The sequence below is a fragment of the Dipodomys spectabilis genome, unplaced genomic scaffold (genome assembly GCF_019054845.1).
Source record: "Dipodomys spectabilis isolate Male_0828 unplaced genomic scaffold, ASM1905484v1 ptg000504l, whole genome shotgun sequence".
Classification (NCBI taxonomy): Eukaryota; Metazoa; Chordata; class Mammalia; order Rodentia; family Heteromyidae; genus Dipodomys; species Dipodomys spectabilis.
This window is the reverse complement of record NW_024871181.1, coordinates 2,303,863-2,327,206: the sequence shown is the minus strand read 5'-3', so window position 1 is coordinate 2,327,206 and position 23,344 is coordinate 2,303,863. Positions and strand designations below refer to the sequence as shown.

At 53.3% G+C, this 23,344-nt stretch overlaps 1 protein-coding gene across 2 annotated transcripts; it reads right to left on the bottom strand.

The window, feature by feature from the left end:
- Window positions 1–274: 274 nt before the first annotated feature.
- Window positions 275–20,534, bottom strand: Fblim1 (filamin binding LIM protein 1). 2 transcript variants are annotated; one of them, XM_042669757.1, is made up of 8 exons: window positions 20,509–20,534; window positions 16,080–16,337; window positions 10,436–10,623; window positions 9,617–9,734; window positions 8,417–8,586; window positions 7,520–7,698; window positions 6,450–6,567; window positions 275–867 (listed from the first exon to the last, which is right to left on the bottom strand). In XM_042669757.1, exons 2-8 carry the CDS (start codon window positions 16,324–16,326, stop codon window positions 754–756), a joined length of 1,134 nt encoding a protein of 377 aa, XP_042525691.1. In that variant the 5' UTR covers window positions 16,327–16,337; window positions 20,509–20,534; the 3' UTR covers window positions 275–753. The 2 variants fall into 2 exon arrangements, with proteins under 2 accessions (XP_042525691.1, XP_042525690.1); XM_042669756.1 differs by having other exon boundaries at window positions 16,080–16,340; window positions 20,509–20,532.
- Window positions 20,535–23,344: the final 2,810 nt, after the last annotated feature.

Below are 23,344 nucleotides of genomic sequence, written 5' to 3'. Positions count from 1 at the left end.
AGTGGTAGAGCGTTAGTCTTGAGCTGAAGAGCTGAGGGACAGCGCCCAGGCCCAGAGTTCAGGTCCCACAACCAGACCCAAACAAAACAAAAAACTTCAATTTTCAAAACAAAAACACCTTTCCTCCTTCACTTTTGGTCCATATTAGGATTTGAACTCAAGTGCTTTGTGCTTTTGTGGCAGATGCTCTACCACTTGAATCATACCTCTAGTCTCACATTTTGCTGGTTAATTTGGAGATGCTGTTTCAAGGACTTTTCTGCCTTGGCTGGCTTCAAACTATGATCCTCCAGATCTTAGCTGCTTGAGTAGCTAGGATTCCAGGTGTGAGTCACTGGTAGCCCCTGGCCTTTTTACAAGATGGTGGTGTTTCCCCTCAAGTTGCTCAGACCTGCTGACCACACGCATCTCAGCACACTGTACTGGATGATGTCAGTGCTAGGGATACTAGGTGCTAATCTTGAGACTTGTGGGGGGGGGAGGCCCTCTCCCCCTTCCCCTCCCCCCATGGGTTAGAGCCATCTACTAGAAGGCCTGAAAGGCCTCCAGGAATGAACGATGCTTCTAGCAAGCAAGGAGGAGGAACTGAAAGTGTGGGGGACTGGTATTAGCACCCCAGGGTGGGAGGGGCTCAGTCCCCCTGCATAATAGACACACCGGGCTGAACTGCCCACTGTCCACAGGAAGGCTCAGGAAGAAAGTGTGCAAGAATAGATGAGGAAGAGAAACAAAGTCAGGGCAGGGCTGGGCGGCTCAGCAGCAGCTCGCCGCACTCCGCTTCACGTGGCACGGCTTGCAGAAGAGATGGTCATTCAGCGGGTAGCAGCCTTGGTCAGTGGGCTCTACGGACAGGAGAACACTGCAGTCCTGGGGAAATAAAGGCACATGTCACATGCAAATGTCCTGGGGTCTGGGCACTGCCAGCACAAAGCCGACCCAGGGGAGAGACTTCATTAAGCCTTCCCTGCAGGGCAGCAGTTCAGCTTCTCATTCTGGACCTCCTGGGCCAGGTCTGCCCTGGAGAAGGCCAGAAACATAGGATTTTACTTCACAGGAGGGGTGAGTGGCTGACATGGTAGTCTGGCTGTGGGGAGGCCGAGGATCCTCAAAAAGGCAATGTGAAGGTCCCAGGAGGCTGAGGTCCCAGGGTGTAATCAACAGCCTTTTTAGGATGTGCAGTGTGAGGCAGGTCCTCCTGGGACTCCAGCTTGGCACTGCACAGGCTCCCAACCAATGTCTGTGGAATGTATCTCCTGGTTAGCCCTGTTCCTCACTTGGCAGGTGGGGAAACTGAGGCCTGAGAAGGGTGGGGTTTTCCTCAGGCCTCACAGCAAGTTCTAGAGTAGGCTGGTGGCCAGACTGAGTTGAAGGGTCTCTCTCTCTCTGTGTCAGTCCTGGGGCTTGAACTCAGGGCCTGGGCACTGTCCTGGGGCTTGAACTCAGGGCCTGGACACTGTTCCTTGAGCCTCTTTTGCTGAAGGCTAGCCCTCTACCACTTGAGCCACAGTGCCACTTCTGCTTTTTCTGTATCTGTGGTGCTGAGGAATCGAACCCAGGGCTTCATCCATGCTAGGCAAGCGCTCTACCACAAAGCCACATTCCCAGCCCTGGAGGGGGATTTTTTGTTATTTCCCAGGTCACATATCCATAAGACCAGCAAAATCATGAACCATGGACTTCAGGAGGAGGAGGAGAGGGGTTCGGGCCTAAACTGCCAACACAACTTCACCATTTACCCCTGGCGCACATCTCATCCGAGCCTCACCCATCATGCCTCATCCTTCATGCTTCGGGTGAGGAATGAAAGATTCATGCGCAGAGACCGGATTCTGGGCTCAGCTGGCACCCTTGGGAGCTGCGGTGACATCAGAGTCTTGTCTCCACAGAGATGACTTTGAGGTCACTGGTGTTGGTCGTGAACCAGCAGGAGCCAGGGGCCACAGCCTGGTTTCTCAGTGGCCACTTGGAAAGGGCGCCCTCATGTGGCTCCTCTCTGCAACTCCACCCTAGCCGTTTGGGGAAACTAAGTCCTGTATCTGGGTCATTCACAATGGGTCACTTGTTTATCATTCTGAGAGGATCAAGTGACAAACCTGAAGTTCCAAAGAGGTGCATGTGACCTTTTTTCTAAATTAGAACAGAGAGGGAGAAACAAAGTGCCTGCTAAATCATCGAGGTCTGAGAAGAGCTGCGGAGTGGCAGACAGCCACTGGACAGGCCTGGCAAAAATGATCCTTGTTTTCCCCAACATAAATGGGAATAATGAATACCTTCAGAGCCGGGCACTGGTGGCTAACACCTGTAATCCTAGCTACTCAGGAGGCTGAGATCTGAGGATCACGGTTCAAAGCCAGCCCTGGCAGGAAAGCCTGTGAGACTCTTATCTCCAATAAACTTCAGAAAACTGGAAGTGGCGCTGTGGCTCAAAGCATTCGCTAAAGAGCTGAGGGACAGCACCTAAGCCCAGAGTTCAAGCCCCATGACCAAAAAAAAAAAAACCTAGCTAGGCATCAGTAACTCACGCCTGTAATCCTAGCTTCCCAGGAGCTGAAGATCACGGTTCAAAGACAGCCTGGGCAAGAAAGTCCATAAGACTCTTTTTTTTTTTTGTTTTTTTTTGTTGGTCGTGGGGCTTAAACTCTGGGCCTGGGCGCTGTCCCTCAGCTCTTCAGCTCAAGGCGAGCGCTCTACCACTTGAGCTACAGCGCCACTTCCAGTTTTCTGGTGGTTTATTGGAGATAGGAGTCTCATGGTCTCTCCTGCCCGGGCTGGCTTTGAACCGCGATCCTCAGATCTCAGCCTCCTAAGTAGCTAGGATTACAGGCGTGAGCCACCAGCGCCCGGCCATAAGACTCTTTATCTCCAATTAACCACCAGAAAACCAGAAGTGGCACTGTGGCTCAAGTGGTAGAGTGCTCACCTTGAGCTGAAGAGCTAAGGGATAGTGCCCAGGCCCAGAGCTCAAGCCCCATGACCAAAAAAAATCTGGAAGTGGAGGTGTGGCTCAAGTGGTACAGTACCAGCCTTAAGTGAAAAAGCTAAGGGACACTGCCCAAGCCCTGAGTTCAAGCCCTAGCACTAGCAGAAAACAAAAAACACCAAAATGACATAGATGCAAGAATGTTATATAAATAAAAAAGTACCACCCATGTAATAAATGCTACTCTTTCAGTAATAGATATTATGAGCCACAAAGTCAACAAAAATGGAGAGCCAGGGCCCGTGGGCAATGCCTGGAAATCACTTCCCTCCCTAAAAAGCTGCCCACACTGGACACTGCTCACACCTGTAATGGTAGTTATTCAGGAGTCTGATATCTGGAGGATCAAAGTTCAAAGCCACCTGAGCAAAAAAAGTCTAAAAGAGTCCATCTCCAAAATAAACAGCAAAAAGCCAGGCTGGAGGTATGACTCAAGTGGTAGAATGCCAGCTCAACAAGTTAAAGGCCTGCAGTTCAAACTGTACTCAGGTATAGTCAAAGAAGAAGAAAAATTGGCTGGGCTTGTAATTCTAGCTTCTTAGGAGGCTAAGATCTGAAGAGTGTGGTCTGAAGCAAGCCTGGGCAGGAAAGTTCCTGAGACTCTCATTTCCTATAAACTACTCAGAAAAATCCAGAAGTAGTGCTGTGGCTCAAATGGTAGAGTGCTAGCCTTGAGCACAAAGAAGCTTAGGGACAGCGCCCAAGCCAGAGTTTAAGCCCCAGGATCAGCCAAAAAACCAAAAAAAGCCAAAAAAACAGACAAGCAAAAATACCCCCCAAAACAAAAAAAACTAAAGGCCAGTGCCCAGGCCCCAAGTTCAAGCTCTAGTACCACCATAAAAAAAAAAGAAAAGAAAAAAAAGGAAGCCGGACATTGGTGGCTCATGCTTGTAATCCTAGCTACTCAGGAGGCTGAGCTCTGATGTTCACAGCTCAAAGCCAGCCAGGGCAGGAAAGACTGTGAGACTCATCTCCAATAAACCACCAGAAAACCAGAATTGGTGCTGTAACTTAATTGGTAGAGCTTTAGCCTTGAGCTGAGGAGCTGAGGAACAGCCACTCAGGCCCAGAGTTCAAGGCCCACAACTGACAGGAAAAAAAGGAAGAAGAAGAGGAGGAAGAAGAGGAGGAGGAGGAAAGGAAGAGGGGAAGGAGGAAGAGGAGGAGGAGGAGGAGGAGGAGGAGGAGGAGGAGGAAGGGGAGGAGGAGGAGGAAGGGGAGGAGGAGGAGGAAGGGGAGGAGGAGGAGGAGGTGGCGGCAGCATTTCCTCAACCAAGTTGCAAGCCCCACCTTCTGAAGTGTAAGCACCAGAGTGCAAGTCCTGCCTTGCCTCGCAGCCTCTGCTGGTCAAGGTCACATAGGACAAGCAGGGGTCGGGGGATGAGGGGTGTTGGGTATTTGCTTCCCCAGCCAGGCTCACAAGATTGCTAATCACACTGGACTTCATAGGGCAACAGCAGGGATACTGGCAGTGACTTTGGTCACTGGTCTTCCAAGAAGCAGCAGCAGCTGGACTTTGATCTTAAACAGCCAGGTGGGCAGCTGCATATCTCCTTCTCTCCCAGCCTGCCCCCACCCCCCATGCCCCAGAAACTCCCTTCTGGTCCCACACACCTGTTTCAAGAAGAGCAAACGCATACTCAGAATTATTCCTTGGTAAGTTGTGAGACCTGCCCTGAGACACCTCAGTTAGGGACACCCATGAAAACCGCCCCTTTCTCCAGGCACCAGAGAAGCCTCAGTGCTAAGGGGCTGGCAGGGGAAGAAGGGGAGGAGGGATTCTTGGCACTCCCAGGCAGGGCTTGCTACACTGCTTTTGGGGTGCAGGCCATGGGGAAATCAAGGCTCTGTGCTCAGATTTGGAGTGTCCAGGTATCCACAGACTGGCTTTTATTTTCTTTTTGTGGTCGGTCATGGGACTTGAACTCTGGGCCTGGGCGCTGTCCCTCAGCTCTTCAGCTCAAGGCTAGTGCTCTACCACTTGAACCACAGCACCACTTCCGATTTTCTGGTGGTTAACTGGAGATCAGAGTCTCATGGACTTTCCTGCCCAGGTTGGCTTTGAACCTTGATCCTCAGATCTCAGCCTCCTGAGTAGCTAGGATATGTGTGAGCCACTGCGCCCAGCTCAGAGCAGCTTTTAAAGCTTCTTTTTCTTTTTTTAAACTTGGGACTTTCTGCTTGCTCAATTGATACTGCAGTAACTGAGCTCCTAGCTCAGGCCCTTTGGTCCTAGTTTTTTGCTGGTTAATTGGAGATATGCATTTTGTAGATTTGTCTTTATGGGCTTTCTTTAAACTTTGATGCTCAGGTTTCAGTCTCCTGAATAGCTAGGGGAGTCTGGCTGTCTTCAGGGGTGTCTAAACCCAAGCCCTTGCCCCAGAGAATGCTAGCCCATAGGCAGAAAAAATGAAGCAAGAAACAGAAAAGGCAAAGCCAGACAGGTAGTTGTATGCCAGTGGCTCACTCCCATAATCCTACTCAGGAGGCCGAGATTTGAGGATGTTCAAGTTTTGAAGTCAGCCTGCCCAGAAACTCCAAGAAAGTAAACGTCAAACTAGCAAGACACCCAGTTGGAAGCCTGGCTCAAGTGGCTGAATACCAGCTGAGCAAGCATGAGACCCTGAGTTCAAACCAGGTACTAGCAAAAGGAGAAAAAAGGCAGGACCAGAAGATGGAAAGACAGCCTCGATACTATTTACTATCCTGAACACTGTCACCAAGAACCAATACATTCCCTTCATGCAGGAATGCATTTGGTTTTCATATGAACACAAAATTCTGACTGATGGGCTAGCTCTGTAACTACTTTTGTTTTTGTTTTGTCGGTCACAAGGCTTGAACTCTGGGCCTGGGTGCTGTCCTTGTGCTCTTCAGCTCAAGGCGAGCACTCTATTGCCTAAGCCACAGCGCCACTTCTGGTTTTCTAGTGGTTTATTGGAGATAAGAGTCTCACGGACCTTCATGCCTGGGCTGGCTTTGAACTGTGATCCTCAGATCTCAGCCTCCTCAGTAGCTAGGAGTACAGGCGTGAGCCACTGGCGCCCAGTTTGTAACTACTTTCATTGTGTGTGTGTGTGTGTGTGTGTGTGTGTGTGTGTGTGTGTGTGTGTGTGTGTGTGTGTGTGTGTGTGTGTGTGTGTGTGTGTGTGTATACACCAGTTCTGCGGGCTTGAACTCAGGACCTGCGCACTGTCCTTGAGCTTTTTCATTTAAGGCTGGCACTCTATCATTTGAGCCACAGCTCTACTTCCAGCTTTTTGCTTATTAACTACAAAGTGTCATGAACTTTCTTATCCTGGCTTGTTTTCGAACTGTGATCCTCAGATCTCAGTCTCCCGAGCAGCAAGGATTGTAGGTGTGAGCACCAACCCCAGCCTTGTTTTCACCCTTTTTGTCCTCGCCAGGACTGCGGTGCCAGCCTGCGCAGACCAGGCAGCCACTGCGGGACATCCCTGATGCTACTCACCTCACACCTGTAGCAGTTCTCATGGAAATTTTTTCCCATGCACTCAATTTTGAAGGAGTCCTTCCCATCCCGAGGGATGATGGGATTTTCACAGATGCTGCACATGGGGGCGAATTTCCTAGAGAGAAAAATAAAACCCACACTCGCTTGAGAGGCATTCACAATGATGAGCGCGGAAACAAGCTGGCAGAACTGAGGTGGCTGGAGTCACCTCCCAGCGCTATTCTGGGCCAGTGTGACCTGCCTGCCCCTGTGCCGCACATCTGACTCCCTGGTGGGACAGAGGGGGGACCTGAGTGAGCAGCCCTGCTGCAGGGTGCTGGAGGCAGAGGTGACAGTGGGGGGAGGGGAGGGGGAGGGCTGGAACTGAAGGGCTGCTAGGCTGGGACTCTCACTTTTTTCTTTTGGTACCAGTACTGGGACTTGAACTCAGGGCCTGGGTACTGTCCCTTAGCTTTTTTTTTTCTCAAGGCCATTGCTTTACCACTTGAGCCATAACTCCATTTCTGGTTTTTTGCTAGTTAACTGAAGATGAGAATCTCACAGACTCTTCTGCATAGGCTGGCTTCAAACCTGCATCCTCAGATCTCAGCCTACTGAGGACCTAGGATTACAGCTGTCTGTGTGTGTGTTGTGTTGTGTGTTGTGTGTGTATGTTTGTATCAGTACTGGTCTTAAACTTGGCCTGGGCATTGTCTCTGAGCTTTTGTGTTCAAAATTAGTGCTTTACCCCTTGACCCATACTTCCATTTCTGGCTTTTGGCTGGTTAACTGGAGCTATGAATCTCATGGACTTTCCTGCATAGGCTGGCTTTGACCCAGTCTCCTGAGTAGCTTGCATTACAGGCATGAGCACCTGTGTCCAGCAGTAGTCTTTTCAGCACATCCATCTGACTGCAGAATGCTGAGCATCTGACATGGCGCAGGAGCTCAGTCATTCACTACCAGCAGGTGAGCAGAGCAGGAAATGCTTCTAGAGTCCACAGGTTGCAGGGCACTCTTGGCTCTGGAGCTTGGCCCTGGTTTCTGCCCTGTCACCCCCTCCCCTCCCCTGCCCGTGCCCCTTCTACCTGTAGAAGTCGTCCAGGCAGTACACCTGGTTCTGGCTGTCCAGGGCGAAGCTCTCGTCCCCGATGCACCGGGCGCAGGTAACGCAGGTGAAGCAGCGGGGGTGGAAGACCTGGCTCAGGGCCCTGATGACGTGGTCACGGACCACCTCGCCACACTTGCCGCACTTCTCCAGAGTGTCCTGGGACAGAGGGCCCTTGCCTCAGAGCTGACACACAGCCAAGCACACCCCAGCCATGAGAGGCCCTGTCTTGGCCCAGAGCAGGAACCTTGAGGCAGCTACTGGATTCTTACTGCCATCTGTTGGAGGTTAGGGCCCCGCAGAAACTTCCTTTAAATCTCCAAGCCAAGAGGGCTGGAAGGTGGCTCTGTGGTAGAGTGCTTGCCTAGCATGCATGAAGCCCTGGGTTCGATTCCTCAGTACCATATACACAGAAAAAAGCCAGAAGTGGCCCTGTGGCTCAAGTGGTAGAGTGCCAGCCTTGAGCAAAAGAAACTCAGGGACAGTGCCCAGGCCCTGAGTTCAAGACCCAGGACTGGCAAAAAAAAAAAAAAAAAAAAAATATCTCAGAGCGAAATCCAGGTGAGGTGGCTCATAACTGAAATCCTCCCTACGTAGAGGCAGAGATCCGAGAACTGTGCCAATGGCTCCCACCCCTGGAACAGTGAGCTCAAACAACCCTTCTTTTCCTCCTAAGTTAGTGCCGGAAGGCTGACCACCTTCGGCAGCCACAGGAAGGGAATCCCCGGCTAAGCTCTCTCCTTTCTGAATCTGCACTTCCCCATCGGCGGCATTCTGGGTCAACTGTGGGGGAGCCCTGTGAGGAAGGAAATAACGTACCATCTCCCACGCGCCCGTCTCAATACCTGGCACCCGAGACCTGGCCATGGGGGAGTACCTGGTAGCAGGCTTCGCAGAGAGGCCGCCCCTCCTTCTGGTAGAAGCTCTGTCCGGCCAGCTGGCAGCGGCAGGTGCGGCAGGTGAAGCACTGGGCGTGGTACTGCCTCTTCATGGCCTCCACGGCCAGCTCTCGAGGGGACACAGGCTTGTGGCAGAAGCCGCAGACATCTAGGGTAGAGGAGACACAGACATCAGCAGCTCAGCCCAAGAGGACTGTACACCATCACCACCCAGATTTATCTAGAGCTCAGCCTCCAATTCCAGGAGTTTCCTAACCTCACAAACAAGGGGTCATGATGGGCACTGGGAAGGAATGGGACTAAATTAGGCCAGACAGGGTGACTCAAACCTGTAATCCCAGCTAGTCCAGAGCAAACCCAGCAAAAATCAGATCAAAAGAAGAAGATGCAGTCTTGGGGTGATTTGTCAATCTCAAAGGTAGCATTTTCAATTCATCAAGATCTAAATGGGACATAAAACTGTAAGATCAAGATATAATACTACGAGAATAGAGGAATGTGCCAGATGCAGTAGGGCACACCTGTAATACCAGTGCTAGGGAGGCTGAGGCAGGAGGATTTTGACTTCAAGGTCAGCCTGGGCTACATAACTAAACTGTTTCCAAAAAAAAACAAAAACAAAAAAAAAGAACAAAAAATATCAGAAAAAACTAGGAAATTATTGACAATTTTGGAGGCGGTCTATGTCGCAAAATCCAGTAGCCTGAAAAGGACTGAAATATTTGACCACATAAAGATCAGATTCTCAGCCAGACACTGGTGGCTCAGGCCTGTAATCTCAGGAAGCTAATATCTGAGAATTGTGGTTTGAAACCAGTCCAGGCAAGAAAGTCCATGAGACTCTAATCTCCAATTTACCACCAAAAAGCTAGAAGCAGAGCTGTGGTTCAAATGGTAGCATGCCAGCCTCGAGCAAAAATGAGAAGTAAGAGCTTGAGGCAGTGGATTCAAACCCCAGTACTGGCATACACAAATTCATTTTGCTTCTATAGCAACTATATGGTTGTTTAAATCGACTATCATTAAAAAAATTAAAAAAAAAAAGAAAAGCAGGTCAAGGCAATAAACTGACGTAGTGTACAGATCACCCGCAAGGTAAGCTGGGCAAGGCACAGGGGTCGGCTCCCACGGGAAGCCCAGGCCAGCCCCTGGGGCCCAGGCTAGCCCTGTGCCCTTACCTGTCGATGCCTCTCTCTCTGGAGGGCTGACGGGGTCTTCTGGGGGTGGTGGCAGCTCCTCCTCCGAGGGCTTGAGGTGGCTAGGCTGAGGCTGGACCGATGGACCCTTTGCCGGAGCCTGTGGGGACACGGAGGAGTCACACAGATGGGACCCTGTGAGGACCTCCCTGCTTGTGGGGAAGCCACCCTACAGACAGGAGGTAGATGCCCAGTGAGCACTCAGCCGGGTGGTTACCATGGCAGCAGAGCCCACCCTCCCCCTCTGCCCTGCCCTATCAGCCAAAGCTCTGCCTCCTGGATTGGCAATTTAGCTTCTGAGGCTGCAGTGGACTATGCAGCCCTTGGCCTGGGGCAGAGGATTAAGACCGGGTTCTAGCGGCACACTGGACCAGGTCTTCCTTGGGGTGAGGAGGGTGCCTGAGGGACAAAAGGGGGCCAGCCCTTTCCAGGCACCTTGAGAAACTCAAACAATTTTTACCAGTGTGTCTAGCGACACCGAAGAGGTGTTTTGTTTTTTTTTCTGTTTTTGTTTTTTTTCCAGTACTGGGAGTTGGGACTCAAGGCTTGGTGCTCTAGACAGGAATTCTTGCCCCTGAGCCATGCCCGACCCTTTTTGCTTTAGTTATTTTTCAGAGAGGGCCTTCACTTTTCTCCCCTAAGATCTAATCTATCAAGATTCCTCCTACCTCTCCAGAACAGCTGTGATTACAGGCTTTTACCACTAAGCCCAGCCTGGCAGAGCTCTGAGGAGGGACTGTCTTCAAGGAGAAGAATTGACTCCTGACACAGGGGTCCAGGAGTTGGGGAGGCTGGCAGTACCTGTGGCGGAGGCGGGGGTGGGGGCAGGTGCAGCTGCTCCAAGTCTGAAATGAGTGAGGCCCCCGCTGGGGCAGGGGGCTCGTCTTCAGGAGGCAGGAACGCTGGAGGGGGTGGAGGTGGAGGAGGGAGGAGGTCGAGGTCTGCCAGTGACTCCTCACCATCCAGGGTGGGAGGGGGCAGTGAGCACCCTGTAACAGAAAGAGAGTGTTGCAGAGTCTCTGCAGAGGCAGAGAGGAATCTCACTACACAGAAGGCTCATAAGCAGTGTCTAGAGCTCAGGTTTGAGGGCCCCACACCTCTGGTCTTATCTGGCTCTGATAGGAACTCCCTGAGGGTCCCCACACAGAGCCAGCATCTCTCAGTTGGAAAGTACTACTTCCCCCTAGTGGCTGTAGGGAGAATGGCAGGAGATGAGGTGTCTGAAGTGAGTGACTTAGCCGGCAGTTGTTGCCTCCTGGTCAGCCTCCACATCAGCCGGCTCCGCTGGGAGCCAGGCCCAGCGGCTAGAGAACCTGTGTGTGGGGAAGGGGACACAGGCACGGCTAGCCCCTAAGGCAGTGGTTTAAAGCTGCATTTTCTGGCTGGCTGCATGGATGTCACCAGATGTCCTCTGGGCTGGACAAGATGGCACACACCTGTAACCTAGCTACTCAGGACGCTGAGATCTGAGGATCAAAGTGTGAAACCAGCCTAGGCAGGAAAGTCCACAAAACTCTTAACCTCCAGTTAATCAGCAAGAAGCTGGAAATGGAGCTAAGTGTTTACTTCAGTGGTAGAGTGCCAGCCTTGAGTGAAAAGCTCAAGGACAATGCCCATCCAGGACCAGGAGGGGAGGGAGGAGATGGGGAGAAGCATGGTAGCACATGCCTGAAGGGAGACTGAGAACCATGAGTTTGAGGCCAGCCAGAGCCATTTAGTGACTTCGAGGCCAGCCTGAGAAAGTGAGAACCCTGTCTAAAAATCAAAGGAGACAAGGCACAGACAAAGCAAGTATGCTGAACACTGACAACCGGTGGACCTAATGTCCCCACTCGGGGGTTCTGGCTCTACTCTCCACGTCTGTGTGCACGTGAAGGTTTCCTAAATGCACACACACACATGCATGCATACATGCCCACACATACACGCACATGCACAAAATGACTGCATTATCAGCTCAGCTCCACAGCCACTCCCAGGAGCTGAGGCTGAGTGAGCAGGGCAGGGCAGGGCCCTGGATCCCCAGTGCTGGTCTGTCACCACAGACTTCTGGGCTCCCATGCAACTTCCTCTCCTGGGATCCCCCCTCCCCTTCCATGCACAGGAGGAAGCTGGACATGAGCTGGACAGCCTGAAACCTCTTGTGTCCACTGTGGGTACAGGGTGAGCACCGTGGCCCAGACAGAAAGGGACACAGGGACTCCACCTACTGTCATAGGGGTACAAGGGAAATCAGGCCCCAGTGAAAGCCTGCCCAACACATCCATGGAAAAAAAAAAGCCCAAAGACTGGGTGGTAACCCCATTCCCAGCTAAGTTCCTGGGGCACCTTTCTGGGTTTCCACTTCTCAACTGCAGGGCAATGTCTCTGGCCCCACCCAAGGGCTGAAAGGACTGCACAGGCCAGGAAGGAATTCTAGACTACAGTCCAGTGACAAAGAAAGAAAGAAGCACTAAAGCCAGACACCGCCAGTGGCTCTCACACCTGTAATCCTAGCCACTAAGAAGGCTGACTAGGGCTGGGAAGGTGGCTCAGTGTGTAGAGCGCTTGCCTTGCATGCATGAGGCCCTGGGTTCGATTCCTCAGCACCACATAAGCAGAAGAAAAAAAAAGCCGGAAGTGGTGCTGTGGCTCAAGTGGTAGAGTGCTAGCCTAGAGCAAAAAGTAGCTCAGGGACAGTGCCTAGGCCCTGAGTTCAAGGCCCAGGCAAAAACAAAAACAACAAACAAACAAAAAACTCAGGAGCCTGGCTCCAGTGGCTCATGCTACTGTAATCCTAGCTACTCAGGAGGCTGAGAGCTGAGGATTGAGGTTCAAAGCCAGCCTAGGCAGGAATGTCCTGAGACTCTTATCTCCGATTAACCACCTGAAAACCGAAAGTGGTGCTGTGACTCAAGAGGTAGACCACTAGCCTTGAGCTGAAGAGCTGAGGGACAGCGCCCAGGCCCAGAGTTCAGGCCCCACGAGCTACAAGAACAACAAAAAATCAGCAGGGGCCCTTGTTCCAACCCCCAGAGCTCAGCTCCACCCAGTTTCTGATTTACCAGGCCTGGGGCCAGCCCTGAGAAGCTGAATTTCAGGTAATTTGCGATGCTGGCTGAGGGCCACAGTTCTAACCCAAAGTCTCACCTGAGATCTCTGGACTGGAAACAGTAACTCTCTACCTCAATAAATATCCAGTGTCAACAAAATGGGGCAGAGCTGGACACAGGAAGTTTTTTTTTTATTGTTGTTGTTTTTGTCCGTTCCTGGGGCTTGAACTCAGGGCCTAGGCCCTGTTCCCAAGCTTTTTCACTCAAGGCTACTACTTCTGGTTTTCTGGTGGTTAAAGTGGAGATAAGAGTCCCATGGACTTTCTTGCCTGGGCTGTCTTCTAACTGCAATCCTCAGATCTCAGCCTCCTGAGTAGCTAGGATTATAAGCATGAGCTACTGGTACCTGACCACAGAAAGCTTTTTTTTCTTTTAAAGACAAAGCCTCATTAAGTAACACAGGCTGGTCTTGAACCAACTTTCCTTCCTTCCTGCTGGTACTGGGTTTGAACTCAGGGCCTCATATTTGCTTGGAATTGTTCTTTGCCACTTGAATCATACCTCCAGTCCAGATTTTTGCTGGTTATTTTGGAGATGGAGTCTCAAGGGCTTTTCTGTCTAGACTAGCCTCAAACTGTGGACCTCCCAAGTGGCTAGGATTAAGGTGTGAGCCACAGGTGACTGGCTTGGCCTCCAACTTCCCATTCTCCTGCACCAGCCCGTGGATGGTGGGGTTGTATGTGTTCTCCACACATACATGCTTTTATGGCACAAGAGGGTAGTAACAGTTGACAATAATTAATCACATATTTCAAAATAGCTCACCTAGAGGACTCTGAATGTCCCCAACACAGAAATATGACCAGGTTTTGAGGCACAGGTGTGCCATTTGCCCCAACCTGCTCATTACACGCAGCACACATTGTACCCAGAAATGTGTACAATTATTATGGGTCAATTTTTGTGTGTGTGGTGCTGGGGGATCAAACCCAGAGCCTTGTGCAAACTAAGCCAGAATATAACCAGTGAACCACATCCCTAGCCATCACAGTCCAAGGGTGTACTAGGCAGGGTGCATGCAGCTCAAGAACACAGTAAGGCCCCAGGTTCTATCCTAGCACTAGAAAGCTTGGTCCATGACAGTAGTTTTCAGCTACTCAAGAGGCTGAAGCAGGAGGAGCCTGCTTGAGCCAGGAGCTTGTGGGGACTGCAAAACACAGCGAGACTCTATCTCAAAAACAAATAGCTGGGCTGGTGCTGGTGGCTCACACCTGTAACTCTAACTACTCAGGAGGCTGAGATCTGAGAATTGCAGTTCAAAGCCAGTCCAGGCAAGAAAGTCCATGAAACTCATCTCCTATTAACCACTAGAAAACTAGAAGTGCGCTGAGGCTCAAAGTGGTAGAGCATTAGCCTTGAGCAAAATAGCTCAGAGACAGCACTCAGGCCCTGAGTTCAAGACCCACAACCAACTAAATAGCTGAGTGCCAATGACTCACACCTGTAATCCTAGCTACTCAAGAGGTTGAGATTTGAATCTAGCCCAGCAGGAAAGTTCTGCAGGATTTTTTTTTGGGGGGTCCAGTGGTAGGACCTGAACTTTGGGTCTGGGCACTGTTCCTCAGCTCTTCAGCTCAAGGCTAGCGCTCTACCACTTGAGCCACAGTGTCACTTCTGGCTTTTTTCTTTTTGCTTATGTGGTGCTGAGGAATTGAACCCAGGGCCTCATGCATGCAAGGCAAGCGCTCTACCACTGAGCCACCTTCCCAGCCCAAATTTTTTTTTTTGGGTCGGTCGTGGGGCTTGAACTCTGGGCCTGGGTGCTATCCCTCAGCTCTTCAGCTCAAGGCTAGCGCTCTACCACTTGAGCCACAGCAACACTTCCGGCTTTCTGAGTGGTTTTTTGGAGATAAACAGTCTCACAGACTTTCCTGCCTGGGCTGGCTTTGAACCGTGATCCTCAGATCTCAGCCTCCTGAGTAGCTAGGATTACAGGTGTGAGCACAGGTGACCAGAATTTGTGAGAATCTTATCTCCAATTAAACAACAACAACTATAACAAAAAGCCAAAAGTGGAGTTGTGGCTCAACTGGTAGAGCTCTAGCATTGATTAAAAAAAAAAAAAATCCAGGTACAAATGAATGGCTCAAGCCTATAATCCTACCTACTTAGGAGGCTAAGATCTGAGAATCCAGGCTTGAAGCCCAAGCAGGAAAGTCCCTGTGAGACTCTTATCTCCAATTAGCCACTCAAAAATTGGAAGTGGAGCCGGGCGCTGGTGGCTCACGCCTGTAATCCTAGCTACTCAGGAGGCTGAGATCTGAGGATCGAGGTTCAAAGCCAGCCCAGGCAAGAAAGACCGTGAGACTCCTACCTCCAATAAACCACCACAAAACCGGAAGTGCGCTGTAGCTCAAGTGGTAGAGTGCTCGCCTTGAGCTGAAGAGCTGAGGGACAGCGCCCAGGCCCAGAGTTCAAGCCCCACGACCGACAAAAAAAAAAAAAAAATTGGAAGTGGAGCTGTGGCTCAAGTGGTAGAGTGCCAGCCTTGAGCACAAAGCTGCCCAGGTCCTGAGCTCAAGCCCCACAACTGAAAAAAAGAAAAAAAAAGAAAAAAGCTCAGGGACAGCATCCAGGCCCTGAATCTAAGCTCTAGGACTAGCATATACATATACAAAATAATAATAATAGGGCTGGGATTGTGGCTTAGTGCTAGAGTGCTTGCCTAGCATGCATGAAGCCCTGGGTTTGATTCCTCAGCACCACACAGACAGAAGAAGCCAGAAGTGGCGCTGTGGCTCAAGTGGTAGAGTGCTAGCTTTGAGCAAAAGAAGCTCAGGGACAGTGCCCAGGCCCTAAATTCAAGCCCTAGGACTGGCAATCACTCAATCAATAAAATAGTAAGATAATAAATGAAAAAATAAAATTTACGTGGACTCACTCCTGTAATCCTAGCTACTCAGGAGGCTGAGAGCTGAGGATCAAGGTTCAAAGCCAACCCAGGCAGGAAAGTCCAAGAGACTCATCTCCAATTTACCAGAAAACTGGAAGTAGTGCTGCGGCTCAAGTGGTAGAGCGTTCGACTTGAGCTGAAGAGCTCAGAGACAGTGCCCAGGCCCAGAGTTCAAGCCCCATGACTATCAGCTGGGCACTGGCGGCTCACACTGGTAATACCAACTACTCAGGAGGCTGATCACCCATGCTCTGCTCAGCACATAGTGGGACCCTGATGAATGAATGACTGGCTAGATGATGAATGGACAATCAAGTAAGTCAATGAGTAAATCAGTGAATGAATGAATGAACTGATGAGTGAGGAAAGGGAGGGAGGGGAAGCAGAGAGGAAAAAAGAAAGACCAAGCCTGCCTTCCCTCCCCACCTTCCGGCTGCCTCCTTTGCAGTCACCCTCTTACCTCCATTGGAGAGCTGAGAAGGCCCAGTTTGGTCACAGGCTGCAGCCTTGCTGGTGGGAGCCCAGGGGCTGGCCTTCCCGGCCAGGCCACCCCCAGGCGCCTTCCCAGGAGCAGGGGCCTCCCAGGGCCGGCCTCGGGTCTCCCGAGCCACCTGCCTCACTTCCCCTGTCACAGTCGTGTCCCGGCGTGGGGGTGCCAGGGTGATGAAAACAGAGGAGGCGACCCTCTTCTCAGATTTGGAGGCCATGGCCGTGGCTCCTGCTAGGGGCAGAAAAGGGGTTCAGACTCCAGAAGGGCCCAGAGCCTCCCTCTTCCCATAACTTTTTTTTTTTTTTTTTTGTCGGTCATGGGGCTTGAACTCTGGGCCTGGGCGCTGTCCCTCAGCTCTTCAGCTCAAGGCCAGCACTCTACCACTTGAGCTACAGCGCCACTTCCGGTTTTCTGGTGGTTTATTGGAGATAGGAGTCTCACGGTCTCTCCTGCCCTGGCTGGCTTTGAACCGCGATCCTCAGATCTCAGCCTCTTGAGTAGCTAGGATTACAGGCGTGAGCCACCAGCGCCCGGCTCCCATAACTTTTTTTTTGTCAGTCATGGTGCTCAAACTCTGGGCCTGGGCACTGTCCCTCAGCTCTTCAGCTCAAGGCAAGTGCTCTATACTTGAACTACAGCATCACTTCCGGTTTTCTGGTGGTTAATTGGAGATAAGAGTATCTTGGACTTTCCTGCTTGGGCTGGCTTTGAACCTTGATCCTCAGATGTCAGCCTTCTGAGTAGCTAGGATTACAGGAGTGAGCCACCGGCAGCTGGCTCCTGAAAGAGATTCTTATCTCCTATTAGCCACCAAAAAAATGGAAGTGGAGCTGTTGCTCAAAGTGGTAGAATGCTAGCCTTGAGCCAAAGAGGTCTGGGAGAGTGCCCAGGCCCGGAGTTCAAGCCCCACAACTGACCAGAAAAAGAAGGGCTGGGAAGTTGGCTCAGTGGTAGAGCGCTTGCCTGGCATGCATGAGGCCCTGGGTTCAATTCCTTAGCACCACATAAGCAGAAAAAAGCCAGAAGTGGTGCTGTGGCTCAAATGGTAGAATGTTTGCCTTGAGCTGAAGAGCTGAAAGACAGCGCCCAGACCTTGAGTTCAGGCCCCACGACTGGCAAAAAAAAAAAAGAAAAGAAAAGAAGAAAACCAAGAAAAAAGGTTGGGAAGGAAACAGGCAGGTGCACAAAATCTTCCCTGACTCTCCTTCCCCACAGTCTGCACACTTAGGGAGCAAAGGAAAGCCCCTCCCTCCAAAGGACAGCGCCTCTGGCACCCAGCTACAGCACAGCTGACACTTGTCCCTGCACCAGACCCCTTCCACACCTGTGACTAGAAGCTCAGCTGTGGAAGGAAAGAGACCAAGAGTGGCAATTTCAGATCAGAGGGCCTAAGCTCCACCCAGGAAGCAGGGCAGGTAAAAACAAACAGGAAGACCTGCTCTGAATCTGCACCACCCTGTGTCCCCTGTGTCCTTGATGCTTACCTTGGAAATCTGCCTAGGGACTATCTCTGAGACTCAAGAGTGGTCAAATCATTTGTCCAGGGTCACACAGCAAGAGCTGACATGTGAACCCAGAGCTTGTGATCTTGTGGCCACTTGATTCTGCTTAGTCCTCTCTTTACCCAACTTACAAGCCAACATTTCTTTTGTTTGCCATCTATGCCAGAATCTCTCTTTGCCCCATCTCCAAACCCACCATGGCCCTGGTTCAGGGCCTAGGCCTTGTAGGCAGAAGGTAGCTAGATCATTTCTAATCCTGCCTCCAACCCTTCATCTTTCTAGAGCAGAATCTGATTTTCTCCTCTACTCAAAAGTCTTCCAACAGCCAGGTGCCAGTGACTCACTCTTGTAATCCTAGCTACTTAGGAGGATGGAATTTGAGGACTGAAGTTCAAAGCCAACAATAAAAGCTCAGGCAGGGACAGTGCCCAGGCCCTGAGTTCAAGGTCTGCTCCATGACTGGTAAAAAAAAAAAAAAAAAGAAAAGAAGTCTAGAAGTGGAGCTGTGGCTCAAGTGGAAGAGCTAGTCTTAAGCAAAAAAGCTAAGGGACAACATCCTGGCCCTGAGTTCAAGTACCAGTACTAGCACACATGCAAACACACACACACACACACACACACACACACACACACACACACACACACACACACACACGCGCGCTCCAAGATTCCTAGTCTCAGGATGAAAATCGCAGATCCTGCAGCTTCAACTTCTTTTGGGTTCTGGGGAAGCTGGGCAATTGTTCTCCCCTGAGCAACATCCCCCTTTCAGTAGTCCCCCCACGTTTTTCCTACCTGAACCATCTGCTCTTCCTTTCTGGCCTGCACAGGCAGAATTAACTTCAGCTATGCCTCTAAACCCGGCTCAATCCCCAACTCCAGGGAGCCTCCCACTTCAGGGTCTTACCCCAGATAGCTGTCTGCCACCACAGGGTGCTGTGTGTTCCCTCCATCCCATAACCTGGTCTGCTTTTGGTGTCTGCATTCTGGGTGCCCAAAGGTGGCTCACAGCAAGCCACATCAAAGCACAGGCAGCACCTTAAAGTGCTTTCCCAGACAGCAGCCACAGGGCACCTGAGGCTGAGGGGAGCAGGTTGGGGTAAACTGGCCACACCCTACCAGGTAACTTTACTAGGCACCCAACAATGGGGCCTAGGGCACTTCTTCCTATCTGGGCCACTTCAATGTGATGCTAAGTTCAAGCCCCAGGACTGGCACAAATAAAAAGGGGAAGAAAACAAATGCTGGACAAGGGCTGGGGGTGGAGTGGAACTGCAAAAGACCTCCATTCTGTGGGTGGGGGTGTAAATTAGTGCAGTCACTATGGAAAACAGTAAGGAGGGTCCTCAAAAAACTAAATGGAGCTGGGCACTGGTGGCTCACACCTGTAATCCTAGCTGTGGCTCAAGCGGTAGAGTGCTGGCCTTGAGCTGAAGAGCATAGGGAAAGCGTCCAAGGCCAGAGTTCAAGCCCCATGACCCACAACAACAACAACAAAAAGCTTACCATGTTGGACTGGAAGTATGGCTCAAATAGTAGAACACCAGCCCTGGGTGTGTACACACACACACACACACACACACACACACACACACACACACACACACCACCATGCCTCAAAATTCCCATGATCCTCTAATCATCTGAGATGAGGTCTTTTATGCCTCAAGTGTATTTCCAAGGCCATGCACGGCTTGGCATTCTACCAGAGCATCATGGTGGCAAGCCTAAGTTGGCTTGCTTTCGGTCCCAAGCCACCACAGGCCTCCCTAACTCCAAGGTCTGTTCTCATCCCAGCATGGTGCAACCCAGGCCCTTTCCTGGTGATGGGCATATTCCAGGGACCCCCCTCCCCACCCTGACCCCTACCCCATTCTTCCGGGAGTTACATCTGCCTGCTTTCCCAGAAACATCCAGAGGCCGAGCCAGATGTCTGCAGCTGGCACGTCCCTCCCTCTCCCTCCCTCCCTCCCCAGGGTCACTGAGGGGACCCCGGGCCCCAGGGGGAAGCGGCTGGGGGGGGGGGGGGCGGTTCAAAGCCCTGTCAAGCCCATCCGGGAAAGGCGGCCTTGCGCCTTCCTCTGTCCCCGTCCCCCCCAGCACCCGGGCGAGGAGCTCCGTGGGGAGGGTCCACGTGGGGCGGCCTCCCCCCGGCCTGCACGGGGACCCCACCCCCCCTCCCCCGGAGGCGAGCAGCGAGAGCGTCGGTGAGCGGAGAAAGTGGGAACAAAGGGAAGGAAAGTCATTTCCTGTCAAGAGGAAGGAAGGAGGCAGAGCTCCAGCGCGCCCGGGCCGGCTGGCGGGGGCGCCGGGGCGTGGGACGGGGCTGCGGGGGACCCCGGCCCCTCCCCGCCTCCCGCTCCCCCTCACCCCTCGGGCTCCGCTCCGGAGCCTAAGTTCGGGTCCGGAATAAACTTCGCCGGCGGGGGGTCCGCCCCCGGCGCGCCCGCTCGGGGTCCTGCGGCGGGCAGGGCTCCGGTCCCCGCGGGAGAGGCTGGGCGCGGGGGCACCGAGCCGGCCCCGGCCTCGCTGCGCCCAGGGCAGCGGGCAGCGCCGCCGTCCCCGCCCGTGACAGGCGCCGAGGGCGCGGAGCCCGGACCGCGCTCGCCCCGGCCCGGTGCGCACCTGGGACGGGACCCTCCCGCCCTCCCTGGCCTGGCGGGGAACGGCGCCTTTGTGCGGGACCCCGGCTGGTGCCCGCACCGAGCCTCCGACCTCCACCCCGGGACCGGGACCCGAGGGCTGAGACGGACGGACAGCAGCCACTCTGGGGTCTCCCGAGGTTGGGGTCCGGCCGAGGATACGGGGCGCTCGTCCAGATCCGTCACCGGGGTGCCGCCCGCCGGGGGCGCAAGGACGGGACCCTCCCTCCCTCCCGGGCCCGCAGCACCCCTTACCTGCGCCCGAGCTCCCGCGGCCGCGGCCGGACGCCGGGGCGGGGCGGGACGGAGCGGCCTCGGGCCTCCCCGCGCCCGCCCCCCGCTCCCCGCGCCCGCCCCCGGCCCGGCGCCCGCGCGCCTGACCATAAAAGGTGAGGCTCGGGGGAGGGGCCGCCCCCACCTGCCCGGCCGCGCCTCCCCGCCCCCTCCCTTTGTTCCCCGGCCCCCTCCTCCCCACTCAGTGCCCCCGAGTGGCCCCGCCCCCCCGGCCCTGGGTGGGCGACCGCGGCCCAGACCCTGGGACCAGGTGGTCACTCCCCGCCCCCCCAGCCTCGATGTCTGCGCTGGTAATCCGGGAGACACTGCCCACCTCGCCAGCCTGGCCTCGGAGGACGCAGTCGGTGGCTACATGATGGGCTCGGGCCTTCCTCAGGGGCGTCCGCCCGGGGGAGCAGATCTCCTTGACTTGCTGTCCTGGGCTGCCCCTGGGTCTGGACCCCCTTCGTCCCTCCGCAGGTGGGCCGGGCCGGCGGCCGCTCAGGTCGTTGGATTTGTCCCTAGGCCAGCCACTGACCCCTTCTCCGCCTCGCTCCGGCGTTCAGGAGGGCTCGGGTAGGGTAGGGGGAGTTTACTGGCCCCCCTCGCCACCTCTCCTCTGAGTCCTGGACTGCTGGGGAAGAGGGGAGGGAGAAGCGGGATGGGCCGGCCCGGATCCCTGGAGGCCAGAGAACATTGCTGGGAAAAGGGATCTGGGTCTGATTCAGAGGCAAACTGATCGTTCTTTTGATTAAAGCACAGTGGAGGAGGCCAGGGGAGCCCAGGGCCCAGCACCATTGCAGCCAGTCAACACCCCACCCCCCACCCCCAGCGAGGCTCTTGGGTTCTGGTGAGGGGCTCCGTGGTGTCCATGTGTCAATGGAGGGGTGCCTGGGCGCCGGCCCCCTCCTCCCTCTTCTCTAGGTCCCTCACCTCCTGACCTGCCAGGCCCTCCCTGGAGCACCTTGTCATAGCTTTTTGTATATGACCTTTGGCCTCTGCAGTGACAAAGGCAGTTGCTGCAGTGGCTGGGTTTCTAGAAGCTTGTGTGCCTGGTGCAGACCTCTCATTCAACCCCCCAGACTCCTCACACCAGGGTTGATTGCTCCTGCTTCTCAGGCAAGTGGACCCTGCCACTGGAGAGGCTCAGGCCCGGCTAGGGGTCAGAGGTTGAGCTGAATTCAAGCCAGCCATTGGGCATATTGCTCTGCTGGTCTGCAGGTCCCCCCTCCATGACTCAGAGTCCAGTGCTGAGTTGTCCACACAGCCTGTGCCCACTGCGCTGGGCATCTCAGCCTGGGAAGGCGGCCTCTGGCTCTGCCACAATATAGAAGAGACACACTGCCTCCGAAGGAGGAAGGAGGGAGCTTCTGAGGCACTGCCTGGGGTCACAGTCACAGTGGGTTTTCAGAACCCCAGAGGTTTGTCAGGTTGAAATGGAGCCACCCCCCACTCCCCAGATCTCCATATCCCAAGCTATACCTCACCGCAGAAAAGTTGACTTGGGGCTTCACCCAAGGTCAAAGCTGCTCAGGCTAAGACCCAGGCCTCCTGCTTCTGGCCTGGGCTGAGTCCAACTGGGAACAGCAGAGGGGAGTGTTGGGGTCCTCCTGAGACCACTCACCGGCTCTGCAGCACCCCTGGCCTCCGTCCTACCTGCTGCTCCAAATGGAAAGGACTGTCCTGGCCAAGGCTCCAGCACAGCCTGGGTGTCAGTGTCACTGATAGGCAGGTGCCAAACTTCCTGCAATGGAAACCCAGGAAGTGTGCTAGCTGAGAACACACGCCCTTTGTGTGCCAGCACTGAGGCCAAGCTCCCCTCCTACCCCCCTCCCTGCCCAGCTCAGCCCAGCTTTCTCCCCTTTCAGATGCCCCAGCAGGTAAAGGACTAGACTTCTACTGAGGCCATGTCAGCCAGACCCTGGGCAGCAGGGACTGGGAGGGAGGATTTGAGACATGATCCAGGGCCATGGAGGCCGTGTGCTGGCCACACCGCTATCCAGCACTGGCTGGACAGTTGAGGCAGGCGTCAGGGAGCCAATAGGAATTGAGCCAGACATCCTGTGGGAAATGGAACTGGGACGGGTGGAGACATTAAAAAAATAAGATTAGCCGGTGCCAGTAGCTCACGGCGCCTGTAATCCTAGCTACTCAGGAGGCTGAGATCTGAGGATCACGGTTCAAAGCCAGCCCGGGCAGGAAAGTCCATGAGACTCTTTTTTTTTTTTTTTTTTAACTTTGGAACTATAACCGTTTATTCATATTTTACAGATAGACAAATTGACAGACATGTTGGTACACACATGATGGAGCATGCTTAGATTTTAAAATCGGCCGTTTAAAGTTTTTGGAATTCTAGCAGTATTACTTTGCCTAATTATCATGGAACCACATGGTCAATTTAAAACACAAACCTTTGCCAACAACAAGAAACCTTTCAGTACACAGGAGACAAGACACAGGCATGTGGCATGGCATAATGGTGCCAGGGCTGGTCAGGTCAGGGGGGAGGGTCACAGAATCAAGTCTAGTTGGTGTGAAATTGAGTTGGCGCGAAACAGCAGCTGAGCTTCCATAATGCCAAGATGGTGCATCTGCCACATGGTCAATGCTGGGGTGAGACTGTTGTGCCAGGCCGCAGACCCCTAAAGACCACCAAAGAGCCGAATCCGATGCAAGCACACCAGAGCCATTTATTGCAAGCTTGAGCATGGACTCAACAATCGTCACCAAAGTAGCAGGTCAGAGTTGTGAGTCCGTGAGACTCTTATCTCCAATAAACCACTAGAAAACCAGAAGTGGTGTGGTGGCTTAAATA

What these genes read in the sequence shown, in the direction of transcription:
- Fblim1 (XM_042669757.1), bottom strand. Translation starts at nt 16,326, where the DNA reads ATGGCCTCCAAATCTGAGAAGAGGGTCGCCTCCTCTGTTTTCATCACC. An exon ending in TTCTCAGCTCTCCAATGGAG is followed by an intron (nt 10,624 to 16,079) that starts GTAAGAGGGTGA and finishes TTTCTGTTACAG; the next exon opens with GGTGCTCACTGCCCCCTCCC. An exon ending in AGAGAGAGAGGCATCGACAG is followed by an intron (nt 8,587 to 9,616) that starts GTAAGGGCACAG and finishes CCTCTACCCTAG; the next exon opens with ATGTCTGCGGCTTCTGCCAC.